General features: G+C 42.3%; 1 protein-coding gene across 1 annotated transcript in view; it reads left to right on the top strand.

Annotated features, from left to right (window-relative positions):
- The first annotated feature begins 11,338 nt into the window (after positions 1–11,338).
- BCL2L13 (BCL2 like 13) overlaps positions 11,339–22,038 on the top strand; it is a 41,756-nt gene continuing 31,056 nt past the window's right edge. The window contains exons 1-2 of the mRNA XM_056847690.1: positions 11,339–11,478; positions 20,295–20,396. Coding sequence (XP_056703668.1) covers positions 11,358–11,478; positions 20,295–20,396 — 223 coding nt within the window. The 5' untranslated portion in view covers positions 11,339–11,357. The remainder of the gene's footprint in view (positions 11,479–20,294; positions 20,397–22,038) is intronic.

Below are 22,038 nucleotides of genomic sequence, written 5' to 3' on the forward strand. Positions count from 1 at the left end.
TCCATTCCTTCCTATATAAAACAATTTAATATTATTTATTTTTGGTTTCATATTTTGGTAACTGACTCAGGATCTAATTCTTTTAAATGTGGTAATGTCCTTTTAACGTAACGCTTTACCATATTTTGGTATTGATCAGCTCGGGCTTTTTATGTCTCTTGCTTGAAACGAAAATAAAAGTACAGTGACGAAAATGTAAAGGCCACTGAAAAGACTCGCAGAGCATTTACTCGTAAGGGGATAAACCCGACTCTGTTATTCCAGGAACAAGAACGAAAACACCCAAGCTATAAAAGAATCTCAGGTGGACACACGTGAAAGACGACTCCCACAACTCCCTGCGAGAAGTTCCGTGGCGGAAGTCACGCTCCTACCACTTTGTCGTAACAACGACATAAAGGTAGAAAAGGATGTTGAGCTGCAACAGTAACTTCCGGCAGCGATTGAAAGCCGCCGTTGGAGGCAAAGGTGTTGTGGGGCGGCGTCGCTCTATCCCTGTAGCAACTCTATGATGAAGTCTCTACATGTAGGGACTTCACCATAGAATTGCTACAGGGATAGAGCGACGCCACCCCACATTCCACTGTAAATGCCCAATGCGAAGTGTGTAGGGACTTCACCATAGAGTTGCTACAAGGATAGAGCGACGCCGCCCCACATTCCACTGTAAATGCCCAATGCGATGTAGGGACTTCACCATAGAGTTGCTACAGGGATAGAGCGACGCCGCCCCACATTCCACTGTAAATGCCCAATGCGATGTAGGGACTTCACCATAGAGTTGCTACAGGGATAGAGCGACGCCGCCCCACATTCCACTGTAAATGTCCAATGCGATGTAGCGCCTTCACCATAGAGTTGCTACAGGGATAGAGCGACGCCGCCCCACAACATAGCGTCTCCATTCCCCATAACGTCTCCCTCCTTATCTCTAGAACCGAGGGCCAACGTTGACTGGGTGGGAGCCGCAATGGCGGCCGGAGGGAAGGGAAACTCTCAGGGGACGTCGTCTGTTGGGGTTCCAACCCCCTTTCCTCCCCACGGCAGTCTTCCTTGTCGCGTCGGTGACGACACTGCGACGTTCTCCGGCGCGCTCCGGCCGACCTTTCTCCCCCATCATGGCGGCGTCGGCATCCGAAGCGGCACCTTTAGCCTGATTGGGTCGCGCCGTGCGCGTGGCTAAGCGCGCGGCCCAATGGAACGGATGCTCTCGGCAGCCTCTCTCTCTCTCTCTCCCTCTCCCCCGCTTTGACCTCCTCTCCCTTCCTAGTCTCGCGAGACTCAGGCAAAAAAGCAACAAAGCAGAAGTGGTTGGCGAGCCGGGCCCCTCCAGCCTTGTGCGCGCGCGCGCGGTCACTCTCGGTCGCGTGCCACGGTGCGGGCGGCTGGCGCTGCGGTGCGTGGCTTTTGCGCGCCCTCTGGGCAGGTGCTGGTAACCTGGTGTGTGTAGCAGTGGCAATATAATAATATAATTGTGATATAATAATAATAATAATAATGGTAATAGCAATCATAGTCGTAAGGGACGCGGGTGGAGGAAGAAGTGCAGGGGATACTGGTCTTGTGTATGTGTGTGCCTATTGCCATTGATGCACGGGAGGTTTTGCCTTGGATTTGCCACTCTTTAGATGCACTTTCCCCCCATCCATATTCTCAAAACTCAACAACTAGCCCCCCATGCAGAGTTTTGAGAATTCGGATGGGGAAAATATGTATCTATAGAGTGGCAAATCCAATGCAAAACCTTCCATGAATAAATGGCCTATATGTTTTTACAGGTCACTTGTTATAGAACCCTGTGTTTCCTCTCCGCACTTTTTACCACTTTTATCTCAGGTGGGTTGATTCCCTCCTCCCCCCCCCCCGCCTGCCTAACTAATCCTGTTGTGTTGTGTGTGTTTGTATTTTAACCTCTGCTCCTTCCGAGGTGGTTCTCGGGCTGCTTTTTTATGGCCTCTTCCGACCGACTGCATGAGGGGAAACTTTGCGGGGAGGGTTCTGTTGAAAGGCAAACAGACTCCCCCCCTCCCCCGCCAATAAATGGCTTTGGGTGGGTGTTGTGTTGGTCCCATCATGGTCTCTGCCCAGCCATGAGTTATCCCAGCTGGAGCATGCTGCGAAGGAGGGGGAAAGAGCCCATCCAGAAGGGGTGGTGCCTCAGCCACAGTGTGGTGTGGTAACACTGGCTGCTGCGTGCGTGAGGCTCGAAGTGGCTGAAGGACAAGGCCCCACCTCTTCCTGGGGACTGAATAGGGGTCAACCCACTGTGGACAATGGTGTATCCTGTCAGTCTGTAACTCTCTTGTGTTCACGGAGAGTTTGCTGGGTGGTGTGTGTGCGTGTACACGTTTGGACTGCCTTCATTTTTTGCAACAGGATTCACTCGTCAGTTGGTAAGAATAGCATTCTTTGCATGGGCGTGCAAACAGGAGGCGAGGTGGGGTGCCTTTTCTCTAATTCCCTCCAACATCATCTTTTGCAACAGGATTCACTCATCGGTTGGTAAGAATAGCATTCTTTGCAGGGACAGGATAACAGGCGGCAGCATCGAGGTGGGGGGCCTTTTCTCTAAGCCTGTCCTTGCAGGCAAAGGCCTGCATAGCTCTTCTTGGACTCTGGTATTAGCAAAAGATAATAGTTCTGCAGAATGGCTCCCACGACTGTCTGCTGGAGGGGTGTCTGTTCTTCACATATTGAAGCAGAAATTGCCATTTCATAGTTGTCAGTGCTTGCTGTGACTTTTCGTGGACTGAAGAGTTTTGTGTCTGCTAACTCAGATGTTTGCTTAGATGTGCTATGAAAGCACATACATAGCAATGTCCAATCCCAGCAGCATTATTGACCAAGTCCTGCTTTGATGTCTTTTGCCAATCCTGCATAGGTCCAGGGATTCTATAAATGTCCATATGTTATTTATAGTCCGCCTTTCTCACTGAGACCAAAGGCGGATTGCAGAGTATAAGTCAAATAGAATCAATAGCATGGGACATCCAGTAAAACATTGCAATAGAGTTTGGGTTGCAGAAATCTCAAAACAAGAAGATAATACTGCTCGTTGTTGAAATGGGGTGGAGAATTATTGTTTATTCTTAGATGTTTTGCTATGCCGTTTTCGATAAGGAAACCAGAATTCTGTTATAATTTTGTACCTAGAACTGAACAGGAGACAATTGTTTGGATGGGTGTTAATAATATCTGTGAAGAGATGGATTTAAACTGGACTGGGTGGTGAAACCATTGGAGGAGATTAGTTCAGTTAAGTCCATTGAAAGCTTCGTGTTTATAGAAGATTGTAATGAGCATGTTAAACTGCAGCTCAGATAAAGGACTACCACTAAGCTTTTTCACCCCTCCCACTGTTGTTTCAGTCCTCTAAGAAAGAGCTTCTTGTTGAACAGCAATAGATACAGTTCTTCAAAATTCAAGAATATTAATATACTGTGTCTTCTCTATTTTAGTAAGGCTAGCATTGTTTCCGCTTCTACTATTCATTAATGGTGCATTGGGAAGGAAATATTTAACAAGTTCTGAAAAACATACTCTCAGAGGTAGATAAATTAGTCTTTAGATGCTATTTACTATCAGTTAACTCCAAAAACAAAAGCCTTGTAATACCTTTTTATTAAGACTAGCCAATGTAACACAATACAATGTATAAAGCTTTCAAGTTCTTCAAAACTCCCCATCAAGTTAGATGTTCAAAAACAAACAAAAAAATGTGGGTGGGGTGGGAAGAAAAAGGTTATTCTGGGTGATGATCTTACATGCCCCTTTGTCGGCATCTTGGGTAGAATGCTCAGGCGACTTCAGCGGGTGCGGGATTTGTCTGATTTTTACTTAATTTATACTCCCTCCATGGTGACCCAAAGTGGCTTACACCGTTTTATCCTTGCAACAACCCTGTGAGGTAGGTTAGTCCAAGAGCGTGTGACCAGCCCAAGATCTCCCAGCAAAGCTCCCATGGCAGAGTGATTAATTTGAATCTGGGTCTTCCAGATCCTAGATTGACACTCTGACCACTACACCACACTGCTTTCATGTTGCACCCATTGTGTTTTGGGAAGAGGGATCAAAACATGGAACCCATCCAACTGAAAAATATAAAAACCAAAACTTTATCAAATGTTTGTCTGATGCAAAACCACTCACACGGGTCTCTTAAAAGGCCAGGAGCAAAGGAAAAATGCAGTAGCTTTTTTGTTAGCAATGCTGAAGGTTAATTTTAATTGACGTATTAAGTAAAGAGTCAACATAAACCAAATTTAGGGATATTTAGTTTTACCCAATGATTCATCCAGTTATGTCCCACTCTTTGTCAGCTAAATTCTGGTTCATCAAATTTCTCTGCCTAGTTCCTCTTTCCAACTGCTCTTCGGTGTTTCTGGTAAACATGAATAGTATTTCAGATGTCTTAATTTTAAAGCAATTAAAGGCGAATTCATATATTCATACAGTTACTGTATAGCTGGTTGTGTCTTGGGATCTCCTGACTGAAGGCTAGAACATAGCAAAGCACCTTTGCTTATAGGATTATAGCCACCTTATTCCTTGTAACTATTGCTTGACCAGGTTATTGATGTGTAACCCATTTATCGCTTAGGATGTCACTCAGTCAGAAGGAGATTGAGACTGGGAAGGGCAGCCATGAAGGAATTAGAAAAGATTCTGAAGTGTAAGGATGTGTCACTGGCCACCAAGATCAAGTTACCATATTTTTCCATGTATAAGACTACATTTTTTCCTTTAAAATTTTGCTCCAAAATTGGGGGGTCGTCTTATACACGGAGGACGACCCCTATTTTTTCCTTAATTTTGGGTTTTAAAAAAAGCAGTCGTCTTATACATGGGGGCATCTTATAGACGGGAAAATGCGGTAATTCGTCCCATCGTATTCCCGATAAACTATGTGTGGGTATGAAAGCTGGACATCGAAGAAAGCTGATAGGAAGAAAGTAGATTCCTTTGAAATGTGGTGTTGGAGGAGAGCGTTACGGATACTGTGGACTGCCAAAAAAAAAAAATCAGTGGATTCTAGATCAAATCAAGCCTGAACTGACCCTAGAAGCTAAAATGACTAAACTGAGGCTATTGTACTTTGGTCACATTATGAGAAGACAAGGGTCACTGGAAAAGACAGTCATGCTAGGAAAAGTTGGCAGCAGGAAAAGAGGAAGACCCAACAAGAGATGGACAGACTCAATAAAGGAAGCCACAGCCCTCAATTTGTAAGACCTGAGCAAGGCTGTCAAAGATAGGACATTTTGGAGGACTTTCATTCATAGGGTCGCCATGAGTCGGAAGTGACTTGACGGCACTTAACACACACACACACACGTCACTAGTGGTATCTGTGAATGTTATTTATTTTCATTTGTATTGATTTTTAAAAATTTTTGGGTTTTGTTTTTCTTGCTTTGCATGATTATGTTTATCTTTGGGCGCAGCAACTTGTTGCTATATTGTTGCCCACTTTGAGTCTAAGGAGGGAAGATGGGATGTAAATGTTATAAGTAAGTTTAAAATGATGACTCAACAATTTTTCAAGTCTGAGCAGCTTAAAGTGAAACATAAAAAATTGAAAGCTTGGTGGCAGCGCAGCGGAAGATTGCCTACAAACTTGCTCACACATAATAAACTCAAATTATTTGACTACTTTCAAGATTATGTCTGAATCAAATGTAGAAGGAAATAACACTCTTGCAGTCCAATCCAAAGGAGAGTTACACCCTGCTAAGCCCATGATTTGGAAGGGTGTTGCTGGTTAGAAATGCATTATATGTGGCCTTGTCTTGTTGGTACTCTCATTATAAAAAGTAGCTCTGTGCTTTTTAAGCTTGGGAAAAGCTCACCATGGTATAAATGGGCACTTGCCTGCTTTGTCACATTGAATTTTCTTCAGCAAAGGCCCCATGTTCTTTTAAGCCTAAATTGTCAGATGATGTAAGAGTGGCAATTTGTTTTGTCTTAACTCTGTCTCCAAGCGGTCCATCCTCTCTGCCCCCCTTTAAAAAACAAAACAGGGATATTGCCATTAGAGATTCTGGCCCTTGTCTTGCATACTTATTCATGGGCTGGAGTCCAGTGTCTGTGCAGCAGCCGGTAGAGTTGTTTTTGTTAACAGCGATTTTATCATTGCCTTTTCATTAGGAAATGCCCCTGTTATGGTACTATGTTTAGTATTAACTATCACCTTGGACTGCAGTTCGGGTTTTGTTTTTGAATTGGGATGTCAGTAAAAAGTGTTAAGGCATATATAGTTATTTTAATTAAAATTGAACGAAACCACATCTTGAACTGATTCTTATTTCTGGAAGCCTCCTGCCAAAACATTCAAGTTCCCATTACTAGTAGTTTCATCCTAAGCAAAGGTACCCCTTCGAAGCCCATTGATTTCATGGGGCTTAGACGGGGATAACGGTGTTTAGGATTGCACTGTGTTGAGCTGGATATTTTGACTCTAACACAGGGGTAACATAAGATCCAGGGGCCGGTTTTGGCCCCTTGAGAGCTCTTATCCGGCCTGAGAGCCAGCCAAGGCAGCCACCCCTCCCCCATACACACACTCTCAATTTGGGCTGGCGAGGCATGGCCCTGCTCGTCCAAGTGACATTTATGTCATATCCGGCCCTTGTAACAATTTAGTTTGACACCCCTGCTCTAACATGTAAGTAGCCTGGGGTAGGTAGTAGCTGTGATATGTGTTGCAAAACCTGGTTTGGTAAACAACATTTGGGTGTGCAGATCTCTAGTGTTTTTCCCCCCACCTTTTGAAAAGTCTAGACCTCTGACAAGGAATACCAAGATGTGTAGCTATCCGGACAAGTCTCCATTCCCACACCTCTGAAAGTAGGCTGTTGGCAAATCCCATTACCACATCTGTTAGTCTGTTCATATTCTGTCAGGCCAATCCGTTTACAGACTCTAGAGAAGTGGATATTTCTACTGGATATTGCTAGAAATTGTCCATTCCCACTTGATGTCCATCTCACAATGTGTAAGAACTAAGCGTGGTGTAGTGGTTAAAAGGCCACTGGGGCAGCTCAGCTTCACTGATATTCTCCATGGCGTCACTTGCTTTACTTGTTACTGTAATTTACCAATCGGATATAAAATTATCTCTTTTCCCATGTGAAAGAAGACATATAAATAAAAATCCATTGTGCACTGTGTGTGCAAGTTAAATTAAAACCAATCAGGTAAATTCATAACTTGATTTTATACTTGTATTGTTATATGTATTGTTATTGGTGGTTTTACACCCCCCTCCCTGTTTACAGTAAGTGAGATGCAATTCACATGCACTTCTTAGGGATAATCACCTGCGAGACATTAATTATAGTTTATATCAGCAATGACAGCCTGAATAACCCAGACTAGCCTGAGTTTGTCAGAGCCTGGAAGGTAAGCAGAGTTGGCCAAGCTTAGTACTTGGATGGGAGACCACCAAGGAAGAACTAGATTGGCATGCAGAGAAAAGCAATGGCAAACTACCTCTGCTCGTCTCTTGCCTTGAAAGCCCCATAAGGGGTCATCGTGAGTCGGTTTTGACTTGACAGAACTTAATTATTATTAGCAATGTCAGCCATTTGTTGTATATTTTATGCAAAAATGAATCTTTTAGGAATGGATAATTGTGTGCAGAAAAGTAAAGCATTGGAAATGTTTACAGAAATTATTCTTTCTTGTATCCATGCTGTAGTTTCCTCCCAAAACTCAGTCTGTTCTTCTGAAGAAATACTACTTGTAAATATAAAATCTGAAAAGTAGTGGAAAACTTATAGTCCTGATAAATCAGCTCAGTGTAAATTCTCAGGCATGATGCTGAATTTGTTTTACAAAATGAAATTGGTACTCAAGCACATAACTGAGTAAAGAACACCCTCTCCCGATTTTGATATGTTTGTGTACTTGATGTATTTTTCTCCTGTTCCTTGCCACAGAGACTGGTTAACTGACTGTTAATATTGGGAAGTGATTAGCTTTGCATCTCTAGCTTTTCTGCTGGAGAAAATGGGTCCGTAGGCCCCCACTGGGGATTGTGGGACCTGCATCTACAAAAGCCATATGGTACAAACTAGTAAGGAGAACCAGCAAGACAGAATGAAAAAGCTGGCTGGATCCAATCTTCTGTGTTCTGTAGTATTTGGTGTAATTGTTACACTGTGTTGTTAATTGAGCTCTGTAAATAAGATCCCACAAATCTGCTTGCCTGTGAATACCAATTTAAATTATTTGTGGCAACGCCTGGGGAAAATAAACTCTTCATGGAATTTGCATCGTTTGTCCAAAAGCAATTTTTACTCGCCATGGTCAAGTTACTATTTACAAAGCTGCACATAATTTCTTAGTCTTATTCATTCATGCTAATATAAACTCTGTAAGGCTGTTAATTTAATACTCTAATTTCAGGTATGCCCTGACCTGGATGGCCCAGGCTAGCCCGATCTCGTCAGATCTCGGAAGCTAAGCAGGGTCTGCCCTGGTTCCTACTTGGATGGGAGACTGCCAAGGAAGTCCAGGATCCATAGGCAGAGGCAGGCAATGGCAAACCACCTCTGAACTTCTCTTGTCTTGAAAACACCATCAGTCAGCTCTGACTTGACAGCAAAAAAAAAAAAAATCATGTCTAGTGACTGCCTGGAAGCTGACAAGATGGCCTCTTGACCGTCTTCTGGGCATGGAGTAGGGGTCACTGGGGTGTGTGGGGGAGATAGTTGTGAGTTTCCTGCATTGTGCAGAGGGTTGGACTAGATGACCCTGGTGGGTACCTTCTGACTATGATTCTAAGTAGGTTTGTGGTTAGTGGGGATTTGAACTCTGTTCTTCCAGGTTTAAATCTGGCGCTCTTCTAATTGGCCACATTGACAACTTAAATGTCATTTTTTAATACTTGACCTTTGACACTTAAGCAGTAGCAACATTATGTTCTGCCTTAACACATGTCACTTTATGACACCGTTCTTTTACCTATAAACAGTATCGAAGCAGCAATGCTGTATACTTCAGAAGCATTTTGGCACAAAAGATGTTTGCTAATGTCTTAAATTGTGAGGGCAAAGATCCTAGTGGTTTTTTAAGGTTTTCTCGTTAGTGTTTTCTATATAATTCATAACTGTAATAAATTCTGCAGCAGGGGATTCCATCATGGGAAATAGTTGATAGAGGCTTCCAGGCATAACAGTTAATATGAGAAGAAGCCAGGCTTCCCAGAGAGCTATCTAACAGAAACTGCTATCTTTTCTTGCTTACAATAATGAATGAGTGCCAAAGGTTAGATATTAACTGACAAAAAGATGCATTACTCAGCTTTTTTTATCTGTGAAGAAGCTGACTTTTTTGCGTTATACTTTACTGCACAAGATAGAGCAGGTCTAGCGGCGTCTCAATCATTGTTTTCAGGGAATGTGTCAGTGGCGGAGGAACAATAGAAGGGACCCAAGATAAACTTTTGGTACTCATTAACATGAAAAAGTTACATCCCTGGGACAATAGCACATGCCCAAGAACTCACATAAAGTAACTCCAGCACTCAGTTGTTGATCTTCTAACTAATCTGTAATTATTAAAACTAGTTTTTCACGTGGGTACTGAAATATGGCTGAAATAATACCAAAAGGTTCCAGAAAATTGGACCTAGCCTAATAACCGAATTTTTTAAAACCATGAAAAGTGTTATAGAAGTACAGCTAGAATTATTATTGCTAAGGAAAGGAAGCCATAATGAGAAGAGTTGTTTGCGTAAAGAAGTTGTCTATGTATAAGCATTAAAATACAGGTAAGGACTGGAGTGCACCTCTCATGGGTTGGTTGACTGTAACCCCACCCTTAACACTGCACTCCTGTGACCTGGTCATCAGTTGGCCCTCTTAATCACATGAACACATGAAGCTGCCTTATACTGAACTAGACCCTTGGTCCATCAAAGTCAATATCATCTACTCAGACGGGCAGCAGCTCTCCAGGGTCTCGGGCAGAGGTCTTTCCTATCACCTACTTGCCTAGTCCCTTTAACTGGAGATGATGGGGATTGAACCTGGGAGCTTCTGCATGCCAAGCAGATGCTCCACCACTGAGCCACGGCCCTCACCCCATTAGTTCGCCAGAACTAATAATTGGTTGGGGCTGTTGAATAGGAACATGTTCTTCTTGCACACACTTCTCAGGGAAAGTGAAATATTCTGTTCTCTCCCTCCCCCCGCCCATTTCTGCTATTGTTGGTTACTGTGGTATAAGCTTGCTAGTCTTTTAGAAACACATTGTGGCTGCTTAAGAGCCCCCTGTTCATCAGTAGAAACTGAATTTTAACAATGAAGAAAATAGACTTGTGATTATTTATGTTCCCTATCTCTCAGTCCTTTAGCATACCCAGAATTAGGGTATTTTGGCCTCATTAGTTGAATAAAACTTGCTGTGCTGGCAGTTTCTAGACAATAGGCAGCACTCAAAAGCTGGTGTGATCCATTTCAAAACCAATTGACGGAGTCAGCAGAACTGACTGAGTGCTAAAGCTTTTCCTGTACTCCACCACTTTGGGTTCCAGGTAGTGATGGGGTATGCACATTTAAATGGTTCCCCGTGGAAATATAAAGCTCCCTAGGTAGAGAACGAACTGAGTGTGTCAAGGGCTAATCTCTTTTTAAAGAAGAACAGCTTTTCATTGCTGAATGTACTGTACTTTGAAAAACTGTCAGATTGCTAAGTAACAGAACAAATAATAGCATATGCAGAGCTACATCTGAAAGCCTGCCCCCACCCTCTTTTAAAATATATATCTCCTGATATACTACTACCTACTATTATATTGTAATATATTCCAGTATTTGCTAACACCTGCAGACACAAGAGGAATTCAGTGGGGGTAATCTCTTGGGATTGATAACATTTAATTTTTAACTTGGAGTAATATTTTGCTGAGCCCTGACCTGGATGGCCCAGGCTAGCCTGATCTCGTCAGATCTCAGAAACTAAGCAGGGTCAGACCTGGTTAGTATTTGGATGAGAGACCACCAAGGAATACCAGGGTTGCTGTGCAGAGGAAGGCACTGGCAAACCACCTCTGTTAGTCTCTTGCCATGAAAACCCCAAAAGGGGTCGCCATAAGTCGGCTGCGACTTGACGACACTTTATACACACACACAATATTTTGCTGATTCTTCCATGGAATATTTTCCCCATCCCCGAAATGTTTCTGTATGTTGATATGTGTATTGGTTGTCCTTTAATAAGTGTACACTGGCTTAATTGCATGTGTATGAGAACTTGAATGTGCTTTTAAATCTTAAATCTTAATCTTTCAGTGTTCAGGTCTTGAACAGAGGAAAAACAACGTGGTCTGTGGAGCGTTGGAAGCCAACCAGATGGCATCTTCTACTTCTGTGCCTGTAGGTTTTCACTATGAGACAAAATATGTTGTCCTCAGCTATTTGGGTCTCTTGTCCCAGGAAAAGCCTCAGGAACAGCATTCTCTGCCAACTCAAGGTAGTTTTTTATTGTATTTATGGAAAAATCAGATATAAAATTGTGTATATACTTCAAAATATGCAAATGTAAAATAAAATAATGAATTGTTGGAGACAGACACTTCAAATAAAAGGAGGATAGTGACCTTTTTGTAGTGTGTGTGTGGGGGTGTAAAATCTAGCTCATATGGCATGATGTATGTACATTAGGCCTCTTCTCAGTCCTCAATCATTTTCGCTTCATACCTTTTATAATTAAGTGTATGGGTAATATCTAACTTACTAAGTGGGTGATGGAATTAGCATGAATTGAAGTCAGACTACTCTAGCATCTCATTTTTAAATAATAGAATATATTCTTCAGTATATTTATAGGTACCATTCAGGATTGGGAAATTGCTTCCAATACATTTCCAGCTTTGATACAGTTACTAACTTTTCTAATATGCCACTGTACAGCTACAATTGCTTGTAACTAAGGTGAACCCTTTGCATTTTCCTAGTAGTTTAACACAATCTGGCATTTGTATAGAGACGTTATAATTTCATTATTCCCTCCCCTCCTCCATACCTTCTTGATTTTCAGGATTTTTAATATTTCATTTTGTACAATCTCATAAAGCTTTTACGAATATTGTGGTTATAATAACTAAGCCTGCTCGCTCATACAAAATGTAGGATAGAAACAGAAGCATTTGACTCTATTTTAGCTGAATCCCCATGTTTGTCACCCAGGTGTAGATGGGGGAATTTGTCTGTAGTTTTTAAGGTTGGAAGAACGTCTACCTCTGGGAGTCAATAAACATGGGCCAAAGTAGCAACAGACAGAGCTCCCTTCCTACAAGAGGAAATAATTGCATCCATTCTGTTGCCTTACAGTAAGTGGTGAGGAAGGTCATTCAGGCAATGGCGATGGATAAATCAAGGGAAACTAGTAGAGAACACTCCTGGACATATTACAGATTCTGGCTAAAACAGCATCTGGAAAACACTGGCAAAACGCGCGGGGAGAGTGAGCCGACCTCTGATGGGCGGAAAAGACCTGCATAATCAAAAGGAAGCCCCGAAGTGGACAGCGGGGGTGACCGCAGGGAAACGTCCCTGCGTAAAAGGCTATGTATACGTGTACATAGCAATCGGATGCCTTTGTGCATGCCTGGAACACCATGTTACATAGTACTTGTGCGAAACTCTCATTTCCAAGAAAAGACAAACCTGGACATATCAGGAGCAAAGCAGAATCCAGGATTACTGTCTGTGAACCTGACCCTTCAGATGGAATGTAATTCCAGGCAAACTCATGTCCCTATTTTTACCTGGGATCACAGGCAAAGCCTTGTCTGTCTTTGATTCAGTTTGTTTCAGATTTCCTGGTTCAATTAGGGAGCATGATGTTATGTCTGTGAATCAGGCTAATTTGACAGTTCTAATCAGTTTGATAACCATGACTCTAGAAAAGATGATGTGACGGGATGGGCTTGCAAGGCCAACCCTGTTCCTTCTGATTGGATCCCTGGGAGGTTGGAAGAACTGTGCGGCTGCCCTCAAGTCTTTGCTCGGCAATGCGCCCCTTCCTCCCTATCCCCTGGGGTGCCATACACAAACCAGGTAACCGCCAGCAGCCACCAGTGACTCTTAGGAATATATCCTGCCAGATGGAGTCATACATCTAGCACTTGGTACCTGCATTACTATTAGAGCCCCCCCTAGTTGCTATGCCTCCATCTCTGTTTCTACTAGCAGGCCAAGGGGCAATCTATTGCAAATTTGCAATTTAGAACTACTGTGCTCCAGAAATGGAGCGCTTCTGTGTTGCCCCTCCCCGTTACCATTCTTCATATAGCAAGACCAAATAGATGTTGTTTTTTTCCAGATATTAGATTTAGAGCATTTAAAATAAGAGAGTTCAATAAATGAATCAAAGAATACACATGTTCTGTTTAAGCAAGGGAACAAAGAAAAGGTGAAAATATGCAGTCTTCATTCCCTACTCTAGATAATTTCTAAATCATGTTGAATTTTAGGACAGGTAAGATTGACTTGAAGGTGCAATAAGTTAGAGATCATCATTACCATAGATTTCCAGGTTGGGACTTCTCTCCGCTGTCCTCTGCCTCATGGACAAGATGGAGTCTCTTGGTGAAAGCTTAATCCATCATGCCTTGTGTGCATCTGAAGAGCTGCCCAAAATGGAAGAGGAGACCTCTTCCCTGTGTTCATAGTTTTTGTAACCCCTCTTTCTCTCTCTTGGGATGGCCTTTGTGTCCCAAAGGAAGAGTTTTCTTTCTGTTGCTGTAGCCTTCCCAAATTTGTGGCTCTAGGTGTGACTTACTAGCAGGAGATGATGCAGTACGCTACTGGCATAAATTAGAGCTTGAGTGCTCTGTGCTGGGAGTTTGATGGCTCCTATCTCTAACCTCCCTCCCTTCTGCCCGCTACTATTCTGTAGCAGGGCTCTTGTCCATGGTCAGAGAGCAGTCACAATAATTGAAACATTGGGGTAAAAACTTGGGTGGACAGTGTTTCTTCACTGGTGGCTTTCATTTTCATCATTGTGTGTTCACCAAACTTACAGCTAGAGAAGGATATTCTTGTCTTATGCTGTTGTAGTTGTGCAACTACAGTAGAAGATAGAGCGAGGATACAAGGTGATCTTGACAGGCTGAAAAACTGGGCTAAAACTAATAAAATGAATTTCAACCAAGATAAATGTTCTGCAAAAATCGAATGCATAATTATAGGATGGGGAGACTTGTCTTGGCAGTAGTATGTGCGAAAAGGATCTAGGTCTTAGTAGACATACACTGAACATGAGTCAGCAGTGTGATGTGTTAGCTAAAAAGGCAAATGCGATTTTGGGCTTTATCAACAGAAGTATAGTGTCCAGATCACACGAAGTGATGCTATCTCTGCTCTAGTTAGAGTATTGTGTTCAGTTTTGGGAACCACAATTTAAGAAGGATGGAACTTGTCCAGAGGAGGGCAACAAAGATGGTGAGGAGTCTGGAGACCAAGTCCTATGAGGAACAGTTGAAGGAGCTTGGTATGTTTAGCATGGAGAGGAGACAACTGAGAGGTGATATGATAACCACCTTCAAGTATTTGAAGGAGTGTCATCTAGAGGATGGTGCAGAGTTGTTTTCTGTTGCCCCAGAAGGTCAGACCAGAACCAACAGGTTGAAATTAAATCAAAAGAGTTTCTGGCTAAACATAAGGAAGAACTTTCTGACAGAGCAGTTCCTCAGTGGAACAGGCTTCCTCAGGAGGTGGTAGACTCTCTTTCTTTGGAGGTTTTAAAATAGAGGCTAGATGGCCATCTGTCAATAGAGCTGATTCTACAAACTTAGGCAGATCATGAGAGGGAGGGCAGGAAGGGTTGTGTCAGTGTTTGGCTCTCACGGCCCTTTCTTACATGCCCAGGGAAATGCTAATTGCCACTTTGGGACCAGGAAACAATTTTCCTCCAGGCCAGGGATCCTGGACGGGGTTTTTTTGGCCATCTTCTTGGCATGGAATAGGGGTCAGTGGGAGTGTGGGGGGAAATAGTTGTGAATTTCCTGCATGGTACAAGAAGTTGGACTAGATGACCCTAGTGGTCCCTTCCAACTCTATGGTTCTATTATTCTAACTTTTGAAGCAGGGCATGCAATACTACAAATCAGAACTGGGAGATCTTCCTTAATGAAGTAGTCTATACTACGAATTTTAAAATACAATAACTTGCATTTCTAGCTTAGAAGAAACACTCTAAGGAATTGTCACAGCTTTAGTTGCCTTGTCAATTAAGCACAGCTGAATTTGACTTCCTGTGGAGGCTGGCAGTGCCACCCTTGAACTGACTTGAGAGCAACATGTGATTATGCTATATTTCTCTGAAAGCTGACAAGCCTTTATGAATAGCACTGCAAATGGAAGAAAAATGGGTGAAATTTAGGAAAAATAACAGCAAGAATATCCTGTTGTGCTGAATCATTTATTGGAATTAGACTTGTTGTTTCCTATAACTGTCTACCCATGAATTGCCAATTTGTTAATCTTTACGCTGTAGCCTCTTTGAAAAACCATTGGAATGGCTGCTTTTGATCCATTAATAGAGCTGAATAGTTACTTGAATCTTGAGTTGCTGTAAAGTTAATGAAATGAAGAATATTAATGGTACAAATTAGTTACCTAAACAGTATTTCTGTGCATTGTACACTGAAATTTCTGTTCCTTATTTTTAGCATCATTTCTTATCAAGTATGACAGCTTGTCGTGTGCAGTCAACATCATGCAAGTCCTGTGGAAACTGCTGTTCTGCTTAATGGATTCTTTCTCGGTGGGGCAGGACAAATATTATGTTAACCTTGTGTAATAGTATTGTAGTCTTTCCCAAAGGGGGATATTGTATAAATCCTTTGATGGTCAAAATGAGCTCTCTACTGTCCAAGGAACTGCTGTTTTCTCTTCTGAATTGTAATTTTGGCAGTTTTGTAATGGTGTTTCTGCAAGAAAGGTTAGTTGTAACATCTCTGGTCTAGAGTGTCGTTTACCTGCCTTGTAGTCTAAAGATCTAGAGACTCCATTAACACCTAGGAATTCTCACCTAAGCCAGCCCACTCTTATCCTTCCATATTTTTTGAACATGGGACTACATTGGACACCTTGGTGGTTTACAGACGGTGCTCATGTTTCTGTTTACATGTTGTATAGCAAGGGTTGAAGCTGATAGGGTGAGATGGGTCAGTTGAATTTATGACATGAAGAGCAACAGTGATGCTGGTTCTTCCTACTGTTGCTGTCCCCGTAAAATAGAACCAGGCCTGTCTCTCTAACCAACGGTGGTTGATATTGGACTTCCATCTCAGCATACTGCATTGGAACGTAGTTTACTGTTTTCTTTTTTTCCTATTCTTTTCTGTCCCTATTTTTGTTGGTGGGGGAATATAATTGTTAAATCCTTGGCATAAAAAAACCCCTTTCCCTCACTTTCAGTCTTTAGGAGGCGGTTGAAGACTGTTTTATTTAGAGTTGCATTTGGTTTAGTAGCAGTCCTGAATAGTGATTTTAAATCTTGATTTTATGTTTTAATGTATTTTATTTTATTTTATGTTTGTAAGCTGCCCTGAGCTCCATAAGGAAGAATGGTTGCTAATAAATGTTTTGCATAAATAAATAGAAGACTTACACATGAACACACATGAAGCTGCCTTCTACTGAATCTCAGACCCTTGGTCCATCCAAGTCAATATTGTCTACTCAGACTGGCAGCGGCTCTCCAGGGTCTCAGGCAGAGGTCTTTCACGTCACCTACTTGCCCAGTCCCTTTAAGTGGAGATTCCAGGGATTGAACCTGGGACCTTCTGCATGCCAAGCAGATGCTCTACCACTGAGCCACAGCCCCTCCCCAGTATTTTTAATATTTTAAATAATTAATGCATCAGGAGCTATTCCAAAATCTTGGAGACATACCATTATCGTCCCAATCTTTAAAAAAGGTCAGCACTCTGACCCAAGCTGTTATCGTCCAATCAGCCTTTTGTCTTGCTTAGGCAAATTGTATTCCTCCTACTTATTAAAGAGGCTGTTGGACTGGGTTGAGAGTAATGACATCTTTGGCTGGGAACAGATTGGCTTCAGAAGGGGTTGGTCTGTCATGGACCACTGTTTAGGGCTCTCCCATCTAGCCGAGAAATATTCCTCCCCCCGAAATGGCACCCTTTATGCGGGTTTTATGGATCTTAAGGGAGCTTTTGATACCATCCCGAGGGAGAGGCTATGGTTGAAACTATCACATTCTACTATGGATAGGAGGTTACTATGGCTTATCCAGCAATTTCATACTGACCTCACAGCCCAGATTCGCTGTGGCAACCAAGGAGAACTAACCGAGCCTTTTGAACTGGCCAAGGGAGTTAGACAAGGTTGCCTCCTTGCTCCTCTCTTGTTTAATCTATACCTGAATGATATGGCAACCAATTTCTCAGAGTTTTGCCACCCCCCAAACCTTGCAAGCCATTCCACCCCGATTCTACTCTATGCTGACGATGCAGTTCTCCTGTCCCGCACAAGAATTGGTTTGAAAAGATCTTTGCAAACTTTTTCTGAGTACTGCTCTAGGGAAGGTCTTAAAATAAACCATCATAAATCTAAGATCATGATCTTCACTAAGAGGAGAAAAATGCCTCTTTTTCGCTGGGTATTAGATGGCTTTGAGGTTGACCAAGTCAAGGAGTTTGTTTACCTTGGCATTCTGTTTTCCCATAACCTAAATTGGAATGCCCATCAAAAAGCAGTGTCCAACAAAATTAAACCTGGGGTTGGTGCTATTGTCAATTTTTTTCACACCAAAGGTGGCAAATATATTCCAGGGGCTATTCAGGTTTTTAACCTGAAAATTACCCCAATTATCCTCTTTGGTGTTGCCATCTGGATTACAGTCATCAATGAATCTGTAGATCGTCCACTGCTTCAGTTCTTACGAAAACTCTTAAATGCCCCTCGATGTGTTGCTGGCGTTACTCTTCGTTCTGAGTTTGGCCAAATGTCACTTGAAGCTAGGGCGTGGTTGGCCGCCTTTAAACTCCACCTTAAACTGTGCTTTAGCACTGAGGGGTTCCTAGCTTCTCTGAAGCATGACCCTTTTAAATCCTCATGGCAAAAAATCTTAGATGAGAAACTGGCGTTGCTGGGCTTCTCGCAGGATATGATATCAGATCTTGGGAAAACAGAAGCTTTTGCCAAAATTAAAAAGCGCATTAAAGAGCTCGATTATAACAGCACTACTTTTCGTGCTCGTCACGTCTGTTCATCCCAGTTCTTCGGAATACCCCCTCCACGTGGTCTGCCTGCCTATACATATTATCTGACAACTCCTCGTCTCTGTAGAGCTTTTTGCTTGGCTAGATTGAATGCTAATCCTTCTATGGTAATGCAGGGCAGAATTCTGAATATACCATACTCAGACAGGACCTGCCCTTGCTCTTCTGGCTCTATTGACTCATTAGCCCATGCCCTTTTGGAATGCCGCTTTTACGAGGAACTTCGATCGCACTATATTTCCCCCCTTTTAATATACAAATCCAATGCCTCTGTGACTGACATAATGCCTTTTTTACTAAGCGACAGGGACCCCAAGGCTACATTGTCAGTGGCAAGATTTGTTTCAGTCCTTATATCCCTCCAACACTAGATATATGCTGCTCAAGATCAATTGATCAAGGAGCTTCTAAGGGATAAAAGGGAAAGGAATATTTTAAAACTCGGGCTAAGGGGCATGTGAGCTGTTAGAAAAATGGTTTTGGAGAAAATGCCCTTATTCCTGAATGCCAAAAATAATGTCACTATGATTGTGTGGATTTTAAGAGAGGGAATTTCAACCTAGGCTGTGTTAGACAATTCAAAAGGCTACTGGTTCATGTATTTTATATATTTATTTATATTTTGAATCTTATAAAGTTGAATAAGAGAATCCTTGTGGCAGAATATTGTGGGGAAAGTGGCTCATTAAAGAAGCCGGTCTTCCACAACGTTGATGGTAAAATCTGTTAGGACATAATCCTAAATAACACCTACTGACCTAGATTGCTCAGGCTAGCCTGATCTCGTCGGATCTCAGAAGCTAAGCAGGGTTGGCCCTGGTTAGTGTTTCCATGGGAGACCACCAAGGAATACTGGGGTTGTTATGCAGAGAAAGGCAATGACAAACCACCTCTGTTACTCTCTTGCCTTGAAAACCCTACTGGGTTGCCATAAGTCGGATGCAACTTGACAGCACTTTACATACACACACGCACACAAATACAAGAGGTTTTCTGTTGAAGAAGAATTGCGCGTTTAAAGTTCTTATTGTTTTGTAAGTTGATAAGGAGAAAGACATCAGAAAAGTTACATTAATTTATTGCTTTAAATAGAAGTACTGAAGAACTTGTCGATCAGTATCTATAGGATTACAGGACCAGCTTGCATTTCTTCCTGTAAATGTTAGTGTTTTGAATAATAAAACAAGATAAGGTTGCATTTCAGGGAAACAGTGTAAATACTGGATTATTATTAGTGGTTATGAGTGGTGGTTAGGAGCAGTGGACTCTGATCTTGCGAACTGGGTTTGATTCCCCACTCCTACACACGAAGCCAGCTGGGTGACCTTGGGCTAGTCTCACACTGTCAGCCTCACCTACCTCACAAGGTTAGGTTGCCAACCTCCAGGTAATAGCTGGAGATCTCCCGCTATTACAACTGATCTCCAGCCGATATAAATCAGTTCACCTGGAGAAAATGGCCGCTTTGGCATTTGGACTCTATGGCATTGAAGTCCCTCCCCTTCCCAAATCCCACCCTCCTTAGGATCCGCCCCAAAAACGTCCCGCCGGTTGCAAAGAGGGACCTGGCAACCCTACGCAAGGTGTCTGTTGTGGGGAGGGGAAGAGAAGGTGATTGTAAGCCAGTTTGATTCTTCCTTAAGTGGTAGAGAAAGTCGGCATATCAAAACCAACTCTTCTTCTTGATGCCTGGATAATATATGAATTATGTATAGTCATTGTTTCACTTTTTTGTTATTTAAATACACTTTAAAGCATACTGTTGGTTACTGTTTTTCTTATGGGTTTTTCTTTCACCACAAGGAATTTGCTGTATGTAGAGAGATATCCATGACTCGGATGTTGTTGTGACATAAATACTCAATCCCACTTCCTATTTTTAATGTGATACTTGCCAAATGTGAGAAGTGAAGCTTTTTTATTTTGCTTCAATCGAATAAGTCATTTTTGGTTAATGTTTGCTGTCCTTCCTTCCTGCACATGCCTTGAGAGGGCAGCCTCTTAGCTGAGCATTTTTTATTTATTTCAGTGACAGATCCATCTGCAGGCTCCCATGCTTTAGATAAGGAAGTTCTGGAGAAAGTTAAAGCAGAAATTGAAGAAGAATTGAAACATCTTGATGAAGAAATTTTGGAAGGTCTGTTTATATTGGTGGATTTTCTTGCTAATGTTGTTCTGGCTTAAAGTTGAGGTTTCCTGCTCCCAAGTTTCTATAACGTAAGCACCTATATCAGTGTTATAAATATATGATTTTAAAATGCAAGTGAATTAGTAAGCAACACAGCTTTATTTTCTTGTTACTATATCTGATGAAACAAAATGATGTCCTTGAATAAATCGCCACACATTATTTCCATTGGCTGCTTAACAGCAAACTGCTTTAAGTCTAAATATTTCTGATCTGTCCAAAAGGCTATTTGCTCATTCTCTTTATAACTTCAGCATTTCTCATTGCACAGTTAGGGCATGATCCAGCCCAAAGTTAAGAGCTTTTAGATCCTACTGATTTATATGGAAGACAGGTAATCACATGCTTAATTGTCCTGTTAGAATCAATGGGACTTAAATTTATGTACTTTGCTTGGATTGTTTTATGAATTTAGAATGATATGTACCTCACAGTTGTTGCAGTGATTTGATATTGGCTTTTAAGTATTCTGTATTCGTTACCATCATAATCTGATTTCACAAATGTAGGTCAAATCAGTTTCCTTACACTAAACAATAATTTTGTTTGACCTTTTCTGGGTGCTCAAAGTACCACATATATTATCTCACAGTGCATTCCTGAGCCTCAAGGGTGAAAGCCCTTAGGAGGCCAGGAAGGTGCTGCGCCGGCGTTTGGCCCCCCCGTGCCGGCGCCCGGCTACTTACGACAGCGTTAGTGGCCCCAGCGCCAGCGTGGAGGCCCGGTTGACGCAGCAGCAGCAACACCCCAGAACGCCGGCGGGGCCTTTTTAGCTGGCACAACCTCACTTTTCTCTATGGGACGAAAAGCCCCCTTTAAAATTTAAAAAGCCGTTTTCGGCCCCGGGGAAACAGGTTAGGAGGCGCCACAGCAGTGCCTCCTCCCCGCCGTCCATGAACGCCACCAGGTTAGGAATGTGCTGTCAGTCATTCATACCCCTGTCTTGCGAAGGGGGTTGGTATTGTCCTGTCCCCATATTGATAACTGGGGGACTGGGGCAGAGACTGAGAGTAAAGTAGCTGCTATGAATGAAATGATGATTGAAGATGGAATTTTCTGGCTTTCCTATTGCTACACTTTACCAGCTGTCATGTATGTGAACGCATGTGCTCTTTCTCATTCTAATTAAGCATGTGATCAATAGACAACAATTAGTAGGAACAGTTTGTGCAGTAAGAGACCAATAGAGTGGTAATAAAGAAATGAGAGATGATAAAGCTGTATGCTCATGGGATTTAAGCCAAATTCACCCAGAGTTTTCATACTGTTATCTGCCTATTTGTAGCCATTGTTAAATTTCCGAGGCTTGTAAATGTTGGTATAATTAACGTCTTGGATTAAAACTGGTGCAACAGCACGGCTAACCTTCCATGGAGTAGAAATGAAAGATGGGAAAGGTTGCAAATGCGAGCCAGTCTTCTAAATCCCTCAAAATATTAAATAGGTAAAAACTAGTTTTCAGATTTCTGTCACACCAAGAAACAAAAGCTCAGCGAAGAGCTCCCAGAGATGTGTTGCATGTATGGCAGTAAACACTTTAGTGTAAAGCTCTTCCTTTAGCTCATATGCAGTAGCCAAAATAGTGATGGGC

Source organism: Euleptes europaea, chromosome 3 (genome assembly GCF_029931775.1).
Source record: "Euleptes europaea isolate rEulEur1 chromosome 3, rEulEur1.hap1, whole genome shotgun sequence".
NCBI lineage: Eukaryota > Metazoa > Chordata > Lepidosauria > Squamata > Sphaerodactylidae > Euleptes > Euleptes europaea.